The sequence below is a fragment of the Salminus brasiliensis genome, chromosome 13, assembly GCF_030463535.1.
Source record: "Salminus brasiliensis chromosome 13, fSalBra1.hap2, whole genome shotgun sequence".
Taxonomy (NCBI): domain Eukaryota; kingdom Metazoa; phylum Chordata; class Actinopteri; order Characiformes; family Bryconidae; genus Salminus; species Salminus brasiliensis.
In genome coordinates this window covers 5,344,195-5,362,647 of record NC_132890.1, presented here as the reverse complement: position 1 = coordinate 5,362,647, position 18,453 = coordinate 5,344,195, and the positions used below count along the sequence as shown (strand labels likewise).

Below are 18,453 nucleotides of genomic sequence, written 5' to 3'. Positions count from 1 at the left end.
CATATCTAACCCTAACCCTAAACCCTACCCTAACTAACCCTAACAATCCCAAACCCTGACCTAACCCTAACAACCCTAACCCTAACAACCCTAACCTAACCCTAACAATCCTGTACCCTAACACAACCCTAACCTAACCCTAACAACCCTAACCCTAACAACCCTAACCTAACCCTAACAACCCTAACCTAACCCTAACAATCCCGAACCCTAACCTAACCCTAACAACCCTAACCTAACCCTAACAATCCTGTACCCTTACCTAACCCTAACAATCCCGAACCCTAACAACCCTAACAACCCTAACCTAACCCTAACAATCCTGTACCCTAACCTAACCCTAACAATCCCGAACCCTAACAACCCTAACAACCCTAACCTAACCCTAACAATCCTGTACCCTAACCTAACCCTAACAATCCCGAACCCTAACAACCCTAACAACCCTAACCTTACCCTAACCTAACCCTAACAATCCCGAACCCTAACAGCCCTAACAACCCTAACCTAACCCTAACAATCCCGAACCCTAACAACCCTAACAACCCTAACCTAACCCTAACAATCCCGAACCCTAACAACCCTAACAACCCTAACAAACCCTAACCTAACCCTAACGATCCTGAATCCTAACCCTAACAATCCCGAATCCTAACCTAACCCTAACAATCCCAAACCCTAACCTAACCCTAACTACCAAAAAAAATTTAACCCTAACCTAACCTTAACGAACCCTAACCTAACCCTAACAATCCCGAACCATAACAAACCCAAACCTAACTCTAACCTAACCCTTACTTTAATCTAACCGTTGCCCTAACAAACCCTAACCTAAGCTTACCCTAACTAACCCGAACCCTAACCTAACCCTAAAAGAGCTAATTAAAGCTTATATGTAATTTTATATAACAAAAGCTTATAATAACAGAGTGGCAAACAGGCGTAGCATTTGCAGAATGCATTCTTTGGCAGTTAAACGCAAGAGCGCAGTAATGGCAGTGGTATTAAAAAGCCTGATTGTCTGATTGTGTATCCCAGGTTGCCTACATCAGTCAGTGGCACCAGTGGAACCGAATTTGGGCGCGTCACCTTTGTATTTGAAACCACCTGTTCGGCCGACTGTGAGCTCTATTTCATGATGGTGAGTGTATCTGTGCATGTGTTTAGTCACAGAACCCGTGCTTTCATCAGCACTTCAGTGTTTTTTGGACAGTTCTGCAGTGTCCATCTTTAGTTTGGCTAGTTCTTTTTTTGTTTTTAAACAGCATGTGTGTTTGTTGTTGTTTTTGCAGGACACGGACAGAAGGAGCACCAGTGTGGTGGAGTCGTGGGAGGGCAGTAAGGAGAAACAGTCCTACACCCACATCATGACTAAGAATGCATCTGCGTCTTTCACATGGGCCTTCCAACGCACTAACCAGGCTAAAGATGTCAGCACACACACACACACACACACACACACATTCATATACAAATGCACTACATGTCACCCCTTCTAATGAATGCATGCAGCTTAAGTTGCCCCCATTGCTGACACAGATGTGCAAATGCACACACACACAGTTTGTCTAGTTCCTGTAATGCCATGCATGAGCTGGAGGGGTAGAAAACCTCAGTGGGAACTGTGTTCTCTGGAATGATGGTGATGGTGCGCCAGCCAATACTTTTGGGCTGAGCTGGTGTGTTGGGGATGATGAGGTGGAGTGGTGATCATCCAACATCCTGACCTCACTAACTCTTATGTCGCTGAATGCAATCAAATCCTCACAGCAATGCTCTGAAATCTAGTAGAAAGCCCTCTTCCCTGGTCAGTAGACAAGGTTTCTCTAACAAAAACAGAATATACTCTTTTTTTTTATTTTATTTATATTTTTAACACTGTTGATTTCAGAAGAAGGAATGAATGAAACGGGTGTCCCAATACTTTTGCCCATAATGTGTATTTATGAATGACATGAGTATGACATGTGGCCAGGGCATCCGTGGGCCGATATCATCTGTGACATTTGCCAACAGCTCTGTAAAGCAACTAAAGCAGCATTATGTGAGGATGCTCTTGGGCTCCCCCTACAGTTGCGGAGTGCAATTCACTTTTACTCTGCTGCCATAAATACAAATTACACACTCCGTTCTCACTATTACCGTCAGTGGAGCATCAACATGGTTCTGAAGCGACTATTTTAAGGTGAAATTGATACATAATGTTGCTTTCAAATTAACTAAATTGCAACATGCAGATCTGGAACTCCAGAACTGGGTCCCCACTTTCTTCTCTGCTGTCCGCAGATCTCCTATATTGACTTTTTTTTTTCTCAGAGGTTCTCTATCATTTGATAATCAGTGTGACATTCTCTTTTTCACCTCTCTCTCTTTCTGTCTCACAAGGTGCGTCAGTATGTCAATGATATGGTGAAGATCTACTTGATCACTGTAACCAATGCTCTGGATGGTGTAGCGTCCTCCTGTAGGGCTTGTGCCATTGAGTCGCAGCAGCCTGGGTCAGCCTGTGTGCCGTGTCCTGCTGGCTACTACATAGATGAAGAGACCAACCAGTGCCAGGAGTGCCCACCCAACACCTTCCTGTCAGGACACCACGTATATGGCCGAGATGCATGTCAGCCATGTGGACCGGGCAGCCGTAGCAACAAGGTAGAGCCAATCTGAGCGTGTGTGTGTGTGTGTGTGTGTTTTTAGTGTGTGTGAAACTATGAGGCTGTTCTGCGAGTGTTCCCCCAAAGACTCCTTCAGTATATTGAGGAATGAAGCTGTTTAAACATGATATGGCCACATGTTTGTGGACACCCCATTCTAATGAATGCGTTCAGCTACTTTTAGTTGCACCCATTGCTGACACAGATGTGCAAATGCACACACACACACACAGTCTAGTCACTGAAGAGAAGTATTCCCAATAGAATAGGAGACTCTGGAGCAGATAAACATGAACCCATTGGCACCATGCTGCCTAATGCCAGGCGTGGGCTAGAGGGGTATAAAAGCCCCCCAGGATTTTTCTGGAACAATGGTGTTGGTGCTCCATCCAGTATTTTTGCTTTGACTTTGTGACAGCAGTGCTCCTCCAAAATCTTGGAGGAGGTCTTCTCTGGACGGTAGAGACTTCGTTACTCCAACAAAAGCTAGAAAAAAAAATTAATACCCTTGATTTGGGAAGAAACGATGAATGAGCAGGTGTCCCAATACTTTTGTCAAAATAGTGTACAAACATTCAAAAATAAAGATCAAGTCTAGTTAGTTGTTAAATTTGGTAAATAGATAACAATCATTCTTAAGAACTGGTTAATGAAGAACATACAAAGCTTTGTAAGTGCATGTGCAGAACCACCTTTATTGTCCTCCAGCAGTACAGTAGTTTTCATTCCAGCGAAGGGACACCAGGCCTGTGCTGATCTTTTTATGTGGAGGCCCTGCAGCAGAACACAGTGTTATCTTATAGGAACGTATGGTTTGATTAGATCCTGTATATAACTTCTGCTCCTTATTGATCTAGTGCTAGTACTCAAGTTCTGAACTTGATGTGAGCTGCTTGGGGCAAACTGTGGAGAAGAGCAAGTGAACGCTTCTCAGCGGAGAAGCTTGTAGATTCCTTGAATGCTGTTCCATGTCCTCTGGCTGCCTCATGCAGGACTTGTGTTCCTATTTGTGCACAATACAGGGCCACCAGTAGGAACAAGTCCAGTAGGCCTGAATGCACTGAAGGTCTAAAAGTATCCAGGCCCTTCTACTCTGGTGCATCCACACACCAGCCTAAGATCATCATGCTCAGCTGCAAGCATCGTGTAGATGCCTACAGGGTATTGAGCAGTAGTACTGCCTTTTCTGGAGTGATGGAGCTCCATCCTTTATTATTTGTTATTGCTTTATGCAGATCACATCCCAGTGAAGCAGTGTTCCAACATCTAGGGTTAAGCCTCTTCAGGAGCGTAGATGCCTTGGGTCAAACTGTAGAATGCTCTGGAGCAGCCACACATAAGCTTATGGTCATCATGCTCAGGTGCAAGCATCATGCCTACAGGGTATTGAGGGTATTTCTCTGGAGTGATGGAGCTCCATCCTGTATCTCTGCAATGACCTGAAGTGACCTTCATTATCCAGAATAAACCATCCAACATCAGAACCTGGCCTCACTAATGCTCATGTGATTGCTTTATACAATATACTCCTTATAGCAATGCTCCAACATCTAGCGCAAAGCCTTTCCAGGAGAGTAGGCACCTTTACCATGACCTGGGTTGGGACAAACTTCTCTTAGAATGGATTGCTGTGGAGCATCCACATATGAGCCGACAGGTGAGCTCAGTTGCAGGCATCATCTAGATCCCTACAGTCCCTCAGCATTGAGGTGTGGAGCAGTGGAACTGCATTCTGTGAAGTGATGGAGATCCATCATTGGCATTTATGAACCGGAACCTATCATCAAACATCAATACTTGATCTCAGTGATGCTCTTAATGCAGTCAAATCCCACTTAAGCAATGTTCCTACATCTAATGTAAACCCGGTCCAGGAGAGTAGAGGTTCTGACGTGGGACAAGAAATGAATGTGCAGGTGTCTACAAACTTTTGACATATAGTGTATGTCATTTATGTACGTAAAGGCAGACAAATGTTGTTAGAGGTGGTCCTCAAGGGGAAAAAAACAGTAAGTGAGATCCTGGGTCTTTTAAATTGTGTGTGTTGTTTTTTTTAGGAGCACAGCTTATGCTTCAGCGACTGTTCCTTCAAACACACGGAGCTGAACCAGACTCTGCAGTTTGACTTCAGTCATCTGGGCTTCACTGGCTCCATCATGAACGGGCCCAGCTTCACCTCCAAAGGAACCAAGTACTACCATCTCTTCAACATCAGCCTGTGTGGGCTGGAGGTACGTTCGCATACACAGGTTTCTAGTGGACTTGTATGGTGCTGTGTGTGTGTGTGTGTGTGTCTGTGTGTGTGATCTCATCAGTAATTCTGATTGAGACGACTGTTGGCGGTCACTGTTCTCAGGCTCACAGGCCGGCAGTCTGTTCGGACAATGTTACAGACCTGTCTGACAAGGATCCTCATAGTGGCGAAGCAAACACGGTGGAAGCCTTTATCTGTCAATCAACGGTCATCCCCTCTGATGGACGGGGCTTCAGGGTAGCCCTCTCTTCACAGTCCACCAGTCTGGCAGACTCGTTTCTCGGTGAGTGAGGGAGGGGGGTGTTTGTGCCAGTAAGTGGGATATCTCCGCTGTGGCTTGTCTATGTTGTTGCCTTAGAATTTCGTTTAATATGCAGTTTTTGCCACTCTCACAAAACCTTGCATCTCCATTTTTTACTTTTGACATAATTTGAATATTCATTAAGAATGGACCAATAGAAATGAGCCAAAACAGTAACTTGGGATTAAAATATGTTTACAATAACTTCCATTGAACCATTAGGTATTTTAGAGATGAGCTTATTTATATGCAAGTGCACACACACAGCTTGTCTATGCCTGGTAGAAAAGTATTGCCAATAGAATAGGACTCCCTAAAGCAGATAAATACGAAAATATTGGCACCATGCTTAATATCAGGCATGGTCTAGAGGGCATTGAGCTGTGGAGAAATGTTCTCTGGAATGATGGATGGTGCTTCATCCAGTACTTTTGGGATGAGTTGGGGAGTTGGGAATGAGGTGGGGTGGTGATCATTTAACCCTCACAAATGCTCTTGCGCTGTTTGCAATCAAATCCTCCCAACAATACTTCAAAATCTAGTAGAAAGTCTTATTCCCTAGACTCCAACAAAAGCAGGATAAACTTTTATTTTTAATACCCTTGAATTCTGGAGAAACAATGACTGGGCATGTGATGTCCTAATACTATTGTCCATATAGTGTATGTTTGGAAAGAGGGGGTTCCTCACTAAGAGAGGCTTTGTTGGTTTTACAGGAGCCACGGTGGAGAAATCGCTCAATGGAGTAACAGCCAGGCCAGAACTCTTCCCTACTCCACCCAAGAGAGTCCCAGACATCAACTTTTACTATCGGTAACAACACAGATAATAACACCAACTGAACCCCTATCATTTCTGCTAGTTCTAGATAAAAAGCCCTGAGGGACCTGAGGGATGATGTAGTGCATTGAGGGGTGTATTACTTAAGGGTTTCCTCAAGTTCTGTGACACCCACACATCCTGTGTATGTATGTATGTGTGTGTGTGTGTGTGTGTGTATATATATATATATATATATATATATATATATATATATATATATATATATATATATATATATAATATAATATAATATTGCGCTACTGTGTGCAGATCTCCACAGACAACATCCTCCTGTGAGAACGGCAGAAATACAGTGGTCACGCTACGCTGTAACCCTGAGAAGAGCGCTAAAGGAGAAATCTCAGTGCCTAGGTACACTCACCCTCACAGTATGCAGCAGCAAACATTCAATGAACATTCCCCATTAATAACTTTCCAGAGTTGTAAATGTCTGCCCTGCTTGCTTGCACACAGCCTGTCCTTATGGAAATGTAAAGCTGATCTGTTTTCCTCCTTTTCCCCTCAATAACTTTTGGCTCCCACTGTGGAGTGCGAACTATGCTTAGTGAACCCAGGAAAAAAGCTCCCCTTCGAGACGTGCAGAGTTCTTAGATCTGATCAGTACTCATAAAGACTAAGAGAGTAGAGTCCCGTCTCTCGGCTCCTTAATTAGTGCGAGAGCAAAAGTTCTCGTGTAACTTTTTTTTTTTTGTAATTTTGCAGATCCTGCTGAGGGGCTGTCCTGTAGAGGCCGGCTTGTCTGATGATTAATGACTTTTTTTTGCTTTTATACATTATTAATTAAAATGTTTAATTAATTATTATAACTTAAGTATTTTGTGATGGATATTGGCAGCCGTTAGTCTTCAAATCAGAACACATTGACAAATATTCCTCTTTTGTTGCTGTACCTGTTATGAAATCACCTTATTTTGAAGTCATTTAAGAGTTATTTATCAGAAGCTAGTTTCAATGTTCAGATTTTTCATTGAAGGATGTATTTTAATAATGTGTGTTTTAGTGAACCGTACAGATTGTGGCATTAGACAGCAGCAGTAAACAACAGTATGTGTTTGACTAACCATCACAAATACTTCACTGTTCAAAGTTGAAAATATTTTTTATATAGCACTAATCTGGCTGCAAATAATTTAAAGTTAATTTATAGTTTAAATTGATTGATGCAACATCTCAGGTTTTAGCTAGTTAGTAGGACTCTAGTAGTAATGCACTAACCCTAACCATAGAAATGATCCAGAATGGTGGTCAGAGCTGAGCTGAGAAACCTTTATAATGAAGCTATGATAACATTTTATGTCCATAACTCATTGTATTAAAAGTGAAGATCGGGGGTTTTTATACCCCTCTAGCCCACGCCTGGCTGTCGACATTGTGCCAATAGCTTCATGTTTATCTGCGCCAGAGAGTCCTATTCTGTTGGTAATGTCTCTCTGCAGGGACTACACAAGCTGTGTGTTCAGGTTAAAGTAGCTGAATACATTCATTAGAAGGGGTTGTCCAGGCAGATCATTTTGCTTATTTCAAGAAATAAGATATTTCAGCATTTTTTCAAAAAGAAAATTCAATAAAATAATGCTTGAAACAAGCAAAAATCAGTGGCTAGTGGAACTAGACATGTTCAGTGGAAACAGTGACTGAAACAAGTAAAATAAGTTAGTGAGATAATTAAATAATCTTGTAATATTCTCACAACAGTGTAAAAATGAGAAATGTGAGGTCTTGAGACTAGATAGATTGTTGCTGAATGCAATCAAATCCTCACAGCAATAATTCAGAATCTTGTAGAAATACTTTCCGGGACTTTAGTGACAGTTATTCCAACAAAAGCAAGACTCTATGTATGTATTTATTTATTTATAATAACCTTGATTTCTGAAAAGACCCAGTCCCAATACTTTTGTCCATATAAGTGTATGTTTTTATAGTGTATTTCTTCTGGTCCGTCTTCTTCAGATTAAGAGGATGTCATTTTTGTTGACATCCTGCTTCTGTTGGAATAACTGTAACTAATGTCCAGGGAAGAGACATTGAATGAGCAGGTGTCCCAATACTTTTGTCCACATAAGTGTATGTTTTTATAGTGTATTTCTTCTGGTCCGTCTTCCTCAGATTAAAAGGATTTCACTTGTTAAGATGTCATTTTTGTTGCAGTGTATTGTTTGTTGTGAGTCAGCAAGCGATGGAGCTGACAGCTGACTGACCCTGATATGTTGTTATGCAGACAGTGTCCGGCAGGCACCTGCGACGGCTGCACCTTCCACTTCCTGTGGGAGAGTTCCAGTGCCTGCCCACGCTGCACTGAGGCCGACTACCACCAGATTGAGGGAGCCTGCAAGGGAGGAGTGCAGGTGCTCTTTATTCAGTCGTTTCATCAAAGCTCACTAAGATCTCTGTGTTTCTTTGAACCGTCAATCTTCCCTGTGTACAAAAAGATAAGCGAGGCTGTAGAGCGTCTCGAACACTGTCTGGATCTTTCTTTCGTGGTGATCAGCATTAATGTATGATAATGGATGAAGTAGTAAAGATGTAGTTGGGTGTGTGTGTGTGTGTGTGTGTGTGTGTGTGTCTTTCTTGTCAGGACACTGTATATGTGTGGACGGAGCCGAGATTCTGCACGGGAGGAGTAGGTCTGCCAGTAAAACGAAGCACGCCGTGTGAGATGATCGATTTCTGGCTGAAGGTGGGAGCCGGGGTGGGGGCATTCTGTGCCGTCCTGCTCATCTCCCTCACCTGCTACTTCTGGAAGAAGAACAAAAAGTAAGGCCTATCTGACCTCCCTCCCCCTGAGCTCAATCACCCACTCACCCATCAGTCAGCTAGACTGGTCATTCCTGATTGTCTGAAATCATTTAGCTACACTCTTAAAAAAACAAAAAAGGCTCCTGAAGGTGGTTCTTCTAGGAAAATGCATTAATTGGTATCATGACTTGGTCGTTAGGCTCCTTACCAAATTTAAGGAAACTAAAGTATTGAAAAGTTCCTTCATACTCGAGTTTAAAAGTCCTGATTTAAAGGCAGCTAACATGTTCTGTGATAACAGCTGAACACCGTAGACTAAGCTGGCACTGGCTCTCCCAGCAGATGTTCACCAACCTTCAGTCATTTCATTTCCAGTCAAAACAGCTGTTTTTAAGGGGATATTGCTGAGGAGATTAGATATAATATAATTAGTTAAAATGTGAAAATGAGTGGAGTTTCCAAAACACAGAAGATTTGAACCACCATACGAGACCTAATAGACCACCAACCACTGAGCTTCGAGTAATTCTCCACAGATGTTTTTGTCCTTCCTTTCACAGTGAGAATACCAACAGATCAACGCTCTGGGTTTGAAAGGATGTAGCTGGCCAAGAAGCTCTTACTGAGTAAAGCAAACTTCTGTAAATTGAACTAATAAGCTGCTGGTTTTCTCAGAACTACAGCCAGACCATCCCAGACCTCACAGAGTCCAGACCTCAACATTATTGAATGTGTTTAGTATAACTTGGATGGTTCTAAGACTGTAGTTTGGAGGTGTGGGTCCCTCTCTCTACATGTTTCTTAAAAAGATATACTTGGCTGTTTTGACTGGAAACTACATAAATGAAGGGTGGTCTCTGGCCTTTCCCTTATACTTAGCTTGTGCTGTTAACACCACCCAAGCCCCCAAACCCAAAACTCCAGGTTCTTACAGTTTGGATCATTTTCCAGCTTCACAAGCTGGTGGGGAACCACTGACTGAGCCAGTGTATCAACCGTAGGTCTCTCTCTTTGGTTCTTTTCTGTAATAGACTGGAGTTCAAGTATTCCAAACTGGTGATGTCCGCCAACAAGGAGTGTGAGTTACCGGCAGCCGACAGCTGTGCCATCATGGAGGGGGAGGGGGAGGAGGTAGAGGACGACGTGGTTTACTCCAAACCCTCTTTACTGCGCAAGCTGAAGGCCATCGCTACCAAGGTACACCACCACTGCCCCGAGATGATAAATATACTGATCTGTACACTTCACTCCAGTTAAAGCAGCATTATGTGAGCATTGGCATTTCTTGATCATGGGGAAGTGGAATTCATGCCACTCTGAAAGGACAGCTGTACACATGCCTTTCTGGACAAGAAGAGAGATACAGAATCGGCACTCGAAGTGAAAGAGACATAAACTGAGGCGGCAGAGTAACATTATCGTGAATATGACGCTGGTTATGTCACGTTATGCAGTTCCCGCGAGCGTTATCCTGTTCCCGCTTTACCAGAGTTACATAGTGCAGTTAGCAGCGCACCGAGCCTGAAGTAGCAAAGGTATTGTGGAGCATTACAATGATTTTAAAGCTACTATTTATATTTAAAGGTAAATGTGCTAAAAGTTTATCTTACTTGATACAGATTTGAGTTTGAGACATCCCCAACATCAGTGTGATAATTATCTTCTTAGCTCATTATCTTAGATCATTATTAAATAATTTATAAATAAAAGTATAATACATTAAATACATATTAACTGATTGCAGAAAAACAGAAAATACAATCAGATACTGTTTTTTTGCCCCTAGTGGATTATCAGCAACTATATATATATATATATAGTGGCTGTCAATATAAAATAAAAAATAAAAAAACCCATGTATCTCCACAATATTGACTTTGCAGAAAGAGGCGCAGTAGAGAACAGCACAGAGCAGCTACAGGGTTCAAATCATGGAGAAAACTGAAAACAGACAAAAAAGAAAATGCATGTTTTTCATTGGACAGCAGCGATATGCAAATTTCTGCTCAGAATTATAAGACTAAAATTTTAAGTGTTTAAGAGTTTAAGCAGTTCAACAATTTTGTGTTCTGTTCCCCCCCCCCCAATAAATCTAATATATCCCAGCAATATGAAATGTGATACAAAAAAAAAGTCATGCAGGCAAAATTCTATTTTAAAGAATTGGTCAGAAGGTCAAATAAACACTCCTGCAATTATTTAAAGGTTCAGGCTCTAAAGGGTTAAAGTAAAATATCACTATGGTCGCTGTCATGCAAAAACTTTGCATCTCCAAAATGGCAACTTTACAAGAGAAGGAAAAAACCTTCCTAACTTTCAATGGAAGTCGATGTAAACATATTTTATTTTGAAGCATTTCTATTGGTCAGTTAATCGTAATTGAATTGTAATGCAATATAAAGAACAACTGCCAGATTCACTCAGATTCATTGTCAAAATGATGAAATTCTGAAAAAAGATAAAAATGGAGATGAAACGTTTATGCGTGACGATGGCGATACACTTTAGCAGTAAAGCCATAAACGACCCGGCTCTGCTCTCGCTCTGTGATCCGAAGCTCTGCGCACCCACCTCGTACGACCCCCAAGCCAGCACCACCAGAATGAACCCCAGCGCCTCTGCTGCCCTCCTCTCCTCATTTGCAGAAGGGAGATGTGCTTAGAGAGGTTTAGAGATGGAAATGTGCAGTTTTAATTTATCATGCTCTGCGCAGAGCGTCCCTCTTTAAAAATGGACTTTTGAGGCAGGCAAATGCAGTTCGTCACGCCGCGCACTGAATGTGTACGGCTGTCGACTCAGCGTTCGGGATGAAAACTCGCTTATCTGTGATTACGCCACGGAATGTCTCCGCACGAGAAATGCATGTTTCTCAGAAAGAGAGAGACCTTAATTCAACCTCGGACTTCTTGCCTCTGCCTCTCCTGATTTCTACGTCCCTCACAGCAAAAGCAGAAATCCGTGTGTGTGTGTGTGTGTGTGTGTGTGTGTGTGTGTGTGTGTGTGTGTGTGAGTTTCGTGCAAGTGTGTGTGCGTGCCTTGATGTTTAACTGAAGGCAGTTGAAGTAGCCAGGGAGGGGCTTCTTTAAGATTAAAGACGATGTCGAGCTGCAGAGAGATGCAATGTGCCACATCGCGTCCAATTAAAGAGAGGGAGAGATGACGATGGAGACCGACTGAGGGAGTGGGGTTTGAGGTGCTCTTTCTTTGGAAGTGCCATTGTCGCTAAAAAAAGAGACTGGAGCGAGAGCGAGAGAGAGAGCGAGAGATACACTAGAGAGAGAGTGAGACACTGGAGTGAGACACTGGAGTGAGACACTGGAGTGAGACACTGGAGTGAGACACTGGAGTGAGACACTGGAGTGAGAGAGAGAGACTGGAGAGAGAGATGTTCTGCCTGTGGGAACATGTTTAAATCTCCGCTGGCGGGGACGGCCCTTTTCTGGCCCTCTGATCGTTTATTAAGGCTAATTAATGATGATGCGATTCAGCAAACAATTCTTCAAATCTTAGGAAAGCTCATTAGCAGATCAGAACCGTTTGAGTAAGTACTGACTATGTGATGTAACCAATACTTGAAAGCTCCATCATGTAAATATAGTTTTTATAGAGTAATTTCCAGCCCCCCCCCCCACACATACACACCCTCTCCCTAAGTGCAGTTGATCAGCAGAGACCTGTTTAGTGCTGTTTGCTTCTTCTGCACTTAACCCCTTAAACCTCTCCAAGGGTCGAAAAACAGGGTGGTAAACAGGGTTGTAACATTGCGTTGCGGCATTTCTTGCCCAAATCAAAGAGTCACACTTACTTTTCATACATTATAAACAGGTTAATGTACTAAATAAATCCATTCTATGGCACCTTTTACATCTTTAAAACATCACTGGTTAATGCAACGGTAAATGAGCAAACTTAGCTGATCGACTACATCTGAAGTAGAAAATTGTGCACGTGATTATTTTGTCGTTGTGTTTCACTATGCATGAAGCACGCTTTCACCATCATCGTGTTAAAACTAAAGGAATCTCGTTAAAGTGTGCCAGTGATGAGAGCCTGTCTTAAGACTGCTAGGAGAAACAGAAAGGAGGCCGGCGTTGAGTAACGATGGCCTTGAGCTGTACAGGCATGTTGCTGGGCTCCGCCGCTGTTGGAGGTAGACTCCTTCCCCTTCTTTTCACGTCTGCTGCCTGGCTTCTATCCACGCACTGACGAACACACTCTGAATGCGAGCGCTGGTTGTCTTGGTAACGTGTTGGTGTTGGTGGTTTAGTCCTTGGCCTTGATCGGGGGCGTGCTTTTGAAAGCGAGCCGGGTAGGGCCATCCCGGGTACACGGGTGAGCGGTGCGCTGCGATTTGTTCCGTCGTGTAAAAAAAAAAAAACCTGCATGTCGCTGTTTCTAGGGCAACGAGCAGAGCTCCGAGGCCGTCCAGCTGAAGTCCTCCCAGGCGGAGAGATGGGTGTGGGGATAGAGGGAGGAGGCGAAAAAAGAGAGAACGAGAGCTGGATGGACGGATGGACGGACAGATGGACGGATGGATGGACGGCTGGATCCTTTGAAGCCCCTCTTCTCTCGCCAACACGTACACATGCAGTGGCCTTAAGACGGAGCGTGGAAGGGCTACCGGAGGCGGGAGGCAGCCCTTCTGGGGATTCTGGGACGACTCTGCTCAGGACCAGAGGAGCAGACCCCCGTGGGATGGTTTTGTTTGATGTCATCATCGTGTCACTGTGCAATCTGTCTTTGTTTTTCTAGTCGTTTGTTGCGTTTGTGTTTTTTTTTTTTTGAATAAATATTGTATGAAAATGTGAGACTTGCTTGTGGGACTGGGGGTAGCAGAAGGGTCATGGTACTGGGTGATGCACACAGGGACAGGCATTCAGGGATAAAGTGATGAAAAGCCTCAGCAGAGCTACTACAGCTGCTCGTACTACAGACTCGTACGTCAACAGAGTGGACAGTGTAGCAATGGGCTCGTATCCCAAATCTACCCAAAATGAACGGCAAACCCAAAACACTGTCGCACCTTCATTAATTAGAGAATCTGTTCGCCGCTGTAAGAATACTGTTGACTTCAGAAAGATCTCAACGTACGTTCAATATTAGAGTTAGGGAACTGCATGTTGAGGATCAGCTCTGGATTAGCATGTCCACGGCGAAAGCCCACCAAGAGTGACTACTGTCGCTACAAGAGTCTCCAGCAAGGTCCTGGTTCTGTCCGAGCAGGAAGGAGTGCCTTTCCTATGGTCCTGTGTCTTTTCTTTCCCTGTGTTTCCTCTACTTTTGAGGATGGTGATGTGACTCATACGATTATGCAGTCCTCGTTGTCTTTTTCTTATTGTGTTTGGAGTGAAATTGAAGCCATGCTACTGTATCGAATTGAAATTCACTAATTCTTGATCGAGGTTTTGATATAATAAATGACTGTTTGCACTGAAAGTGGGTCTGGTGGGTTTTTTTGTACTGGGAACATGCCTGGTTGTGTCGTGTTAAACCCTGATCTGCTAAAAAAAACAATAATTATTATTTATTTTCTTTCTTTCTTTATTTATTTTATTTTTATTTTTTTAATTAGGCTGCACAGCTGAAGCTCAGGTCAAGCTGGTTGACCATCTTAGATCTTAACCAACATAGTGAATGTTCTCATTTGAGTTTGATGGTTTCGCTGGTCAAACCCATCAACCAGTATGACCAAAATTTTGTTGATCAGTATTCCCAGTCAGGTTGACCGGCATGTCCATTGAGACCACGCTGTTCTAGTATGACAAGCTTGACAACCAGCTTGCTCTGGTCAGCCATGCAGATGCACCAGCTAGGCCATTAAACTCAAATGGTTAACCAGCTTAGCCAGTTGGCTTCCCAGTATCGGGTATGCTTTTATTTGCCCTGTATGACCAGCTATTCAAACACCATGAGCTCAAAGTCCACCTAATACCGTCTGAAACCAGGGTGGTAGCTTGTTGCGGTGGATGTGGTCAGTCCTGATTGCTCTCCTTTGACCTTTCGAGGATAAGCACAGCGGCTACTTCAGGAGAATAGGAAAACAAGGCTAGGAAGGCTAAAAGCTAATGCTTAGTCGACCAGGTGAAGCACTATTTGGAGAAGGGCTGGCCGGAGGAAACGGTGTTAGCAGGCGTTAGCTGGGTGCTAACCAGGTGCTCTGTCAGACCTTGCTAAAATGTCATTACCTACACTATATGGACAAAAGTATTAGGACACCTGTCGTTCATTCTTGTTTTTATTGGAGTAGGGATAGCTTGGTACTAGATTTTGGAGCACTGCTGTGAGGATTTGATTGCATACAAGAACTTTGGTAAGGTCTGGATGTTGTACCCAACTTCTCAACGCATCCCAAAAGTATTAGATGGAGCACTAGCACCATCATTCCAGAGAACACAGTTCCACTGCTCCACTGCTCTGTGCTGGTGGGGAGCTTTATACCCCTCTAGCCCACCTCTGGCATTAGGCATAGTGCCAGCAGGTCCATGTGTATTTGCTCAAGAGAGCCCTATTCTGTTGCCAGTATGTCTCTGGCCAATACTGTGTATATGTGTGCACCGGACCGGTTCTCTCTCCACTCCTCATGACCCAGTCCACCTCACCCGTTCCCCCTCTTCTCGTTTCCCATCCCTTTCTTCTCTTTAGCACCGATCACACCCTCCTGTCTGCACCTCTCTCAGGGTTTAGAGGATGGGATGCTGTTTAACCTGAGAAAGTGCATCTGAGTCTCGTGCTGTTCTTCCCTATCCAGCTCTGCACCAGGGCCATTAGACGTCCACTGAGAGCAGGGGCAGTGCGATATGGACATCCTACCAAAAGTCCCTCTTACACACTCTCTTCCTCCCTCCCACTCTCTCTCTCTCGCGCTCTTTCAGTCACACACATGCACACATTCACTCCCACTCACCTGTCCTCTCTCTTCTCTGAAGAGGTGGTGTGGCTGATAAAAGGGAGGCTTTTCAAAGGCTTCAGCACTTCCACTGCATTATTCCGGCCAGAAAATCCCCCGGCAAAATTTGCCTCCCATTTTCCCCGCTCATAATCTACGCTCTGCCCTCTTTAGAAACCCAGCAGCTGGCTGATTGGGCATCAGCGGAATAATTCCCCGCATGAGAGGAGAAGAGAGGACGGGCGGACTGAAGCTCCTGAAGAAAGGAGCCGTGTGGCTTTGTCATTGCAGGGTGGCTCAATCTCTCCTTGAGTCGCTGAGAGCCAAGGACCCTGTGAAGAGATACGGAGGTGTGTGTGTATGTGTGTGTGTGTGTGGGGGGGTATCTTGTCATGTTTCCCCCAAATATAGTCTTCATTCCCACCCCTCTAACCTCTGAGGTGCCAGGTTACCAGGTACCTACACTCAGCACTAACATCCAGTAGTTGCGTTTTGTATATCTGCAGTTTCTAAATGTAGCTCGCCTGTTGCTGCACAGTTGCCGCATCCATTAAGACAGAGGTGGGAATCTCAGGTCCTGGAGGGCTCCAGCCTGGATTCCTGCACAGTTCTGTGGTTATCCTGCTCAAGCACACCTCATTAAACCCATCCAATATTTGCTAGGTTTGGTAGGTGTGTAGGGAAATTACCAAGCTGTGCTGGACTGTGGGCCTTGATTCTCCAGCCTATTGATACACCAGGTCCAAATGTTTGTGGACACTCCTTCTAATGAATGCATTCATCTGCTTTAAGTTGCACTCGTTGCTGAACCAGATGTGCAAATGTGCACACACACACAGCTTGAATAGGACTCTCTGGAGCAGATAAACATGAACCTATTGGCACCATGCTGCCTAATACCAGCATTGAGCTGTGGAGCAGTGGAAGAACTGGGTTCTCTGGAGTGATGGAGATGGTGCTCCATCCAATACTTTTGGGATGAGTTGGGGATGAGGTGAAGCGCTGATCCAACATCCTGACCTCACTAACACTTGTAAACTCTTGTCGCTGAATGCAATCAAATCCTCAAAGTCTAGTCAAAAGCTTTCACTGGACAGTAGAGACCATTACTTCAACAAATCCAGCATACACTTTCTTTTTATTCTGCTAATTTTGGAAGAAACTAAGAATTAGCAGGTGTCCCATTACTTTTGCCAATATTGTGTAGTACATGGTAGGTGGTGGTCCTATGGTGGCACCCTAGAGAGGACAAAAAAAACCCTGACAAGTGCCTGTAAATTCAAAATTCAACAAAACAAAATACTCAGAAAACACAGGAAATCACAGATGTACGACAGCAGTAGGTTATTGTTTATTATGATGTCCTTGTTATTGCACACACTGCACCATGGGTACTGTTCTATTGCTTTTGTGTTCGACCGGAGTTCAAAGTTGAGAGTCACCCGAGACAACACAGGGTTCCTTAACGTTACGTTACACTGTTTACAAGTTGGGAGCTGACAGATAGACTGAGAGGGAAGCAGAACCTCTCGGCAACAGCACTGGATCAAATCCACACACAGCACACAGCAAACGACCCCTTTGTCTTTTCTCTTTCCTTCGTTTTTTAGCCCAGAGGAGAGCAGATTCTCATTCATACGAGAAGAAGAGAGCTGCCTGGGTCTGACCTTTTTGTTGTCGACAATGAATCAAAAGTGTCCTACATTCCTGTGAATCTTGACAATACGCTGGTTATGAGGCTTTAATTGGACCTGAACATTTGAACAGACCTTGAATCTAGATCTAGCCTTCTGAGAACTTTCTGAGAACTGTCTGCTCAAGCCTGACCCAAACATCACCACCAGCTGAAGACGATAAACCTCCATATCTCCAATTAGTGTCCGTGTTACCTCCTTGAACCCAAGGCCCCTCTTATTAGTGTTGATTATCATGTGTTATGCCATAGCTACTGCAAATTAGTTTGTTGCTATAATGAAGGTAACACATGTTTAGTAGTACGAGAGTGAGGAACTGAAGCATGGGCACTTATATGGACCCATAGCGTTCAAGGAGTTGAGCTTGTAGCAACAATGGCAGTGATTATCCATAAGCAAAACCAAAAGGAGTCTAAAATGGGAACAGCGGGATTATCAGCAACCCAAAATCCACCTAAGCCAAGACCACGTACAGGCAGAAATCAGCTACAGAGTCTACGGACGACCCAGAGAACTGACCGAACCTTCTCAACCAATGCCGCCAATAGTCTGGTCCCGTCAGGTTGGGACGGGTATGTCGAGAGCTGGTTGGTCGTGGGTTGCGGTGACAGTACGAGTGTGCTGAGAGAATCTTCACCCCTCGCTACTTTTAGGAGGTGACTACAGGGGCTGAACTTCGCCCGAGGATGAGTGGATACGCTCTGATTACTGTCTCCCAACAGCCTGCTGTTTCTAAGACGCCTCTAAGCCATTCAGATAAAGCAAGTTTCATTCTCCACTCCCCGCGCTGCTCCTCTCCTCCTGCTCAAAAGCATTCCTAAAGAGGCTGTGGTAAACCGCTGTCCCCTAGCAACTTGACATGCAGGGAGAATCAGTGAGTTGCAGACTTTGGGGAGTGTGAGGTATAAAGCTTACAACAAAGAGGGCCCAGACTGCAGAGGGTTGCAGAGCACTGAAAAAAACACAGTGTGACTTTATGGGGCAGGAGCTGCTTTGCGTTGCATAATCCACTGCTCTCTCTCTATCTCTCTCTCTCTCGCCTGTTCTCTCTCTCTCTCTCTCTCCACATATACACCCTTCTTTAA

The 18,453-nt window shown here is 44.1% G+C and overlaps 1 protein-coding gene across 1 annotated transcript in view; it reads left to right on the top strand.

Moving 5' to 3' along the window:
• elapor2a (endosome-lysosome associated apoptosis and autophagy regulator family member 2a) overlaps nt 1-14,224 on the top strand; it is a 30,677-nt gene extending 16,453 nt beyond the window's left edge. Inside the window, exons 12-22 of the mRNA XM_072694885.1 lie at nt 1,039-1,141; nt 1,293-1,430; nt 2,386-2,649; nt 4,709-4,882; nt 5,008-5,188; nt 5,923-6,019; nt 6,299-6,400; nt 8,271-8,397; nt 8,628-8,806; nt 9,820-9,985; nt 13,188-14,224. Coding sequence (XP_072550986.1) covers nt 1,039-1,141; nt 1,293-1,430; nt 2,386-2,649; nt 4,709-4,882; nt 5,008-5,188; nt 5,923-6,019; nt 6,299-6,400; nt 8,271-8,397; nt 8,628-8,806; nt 9,820-9,985; nt 13,188-13,256 — 1,600 coding nt within the window. The 3' untranslated portion in view covers nt 13,257-14,224. The remainder of the gene's footprint in view (nt 1-1,038; nt 1,142-1,292; nt 1,431-2,385; nt 2,650-4,708; nt 4,883-5,007; nt 5,189-5,922; nt 6,020-6,298; nt 6,401-8,270; nt 8,398-8,627; nt 8,807-9,819; nt 9,986-13,187) is intronic.
• The last annotated feature ends 4,229 nt before the right edge of the window (nt 14,225-18,453 follow it).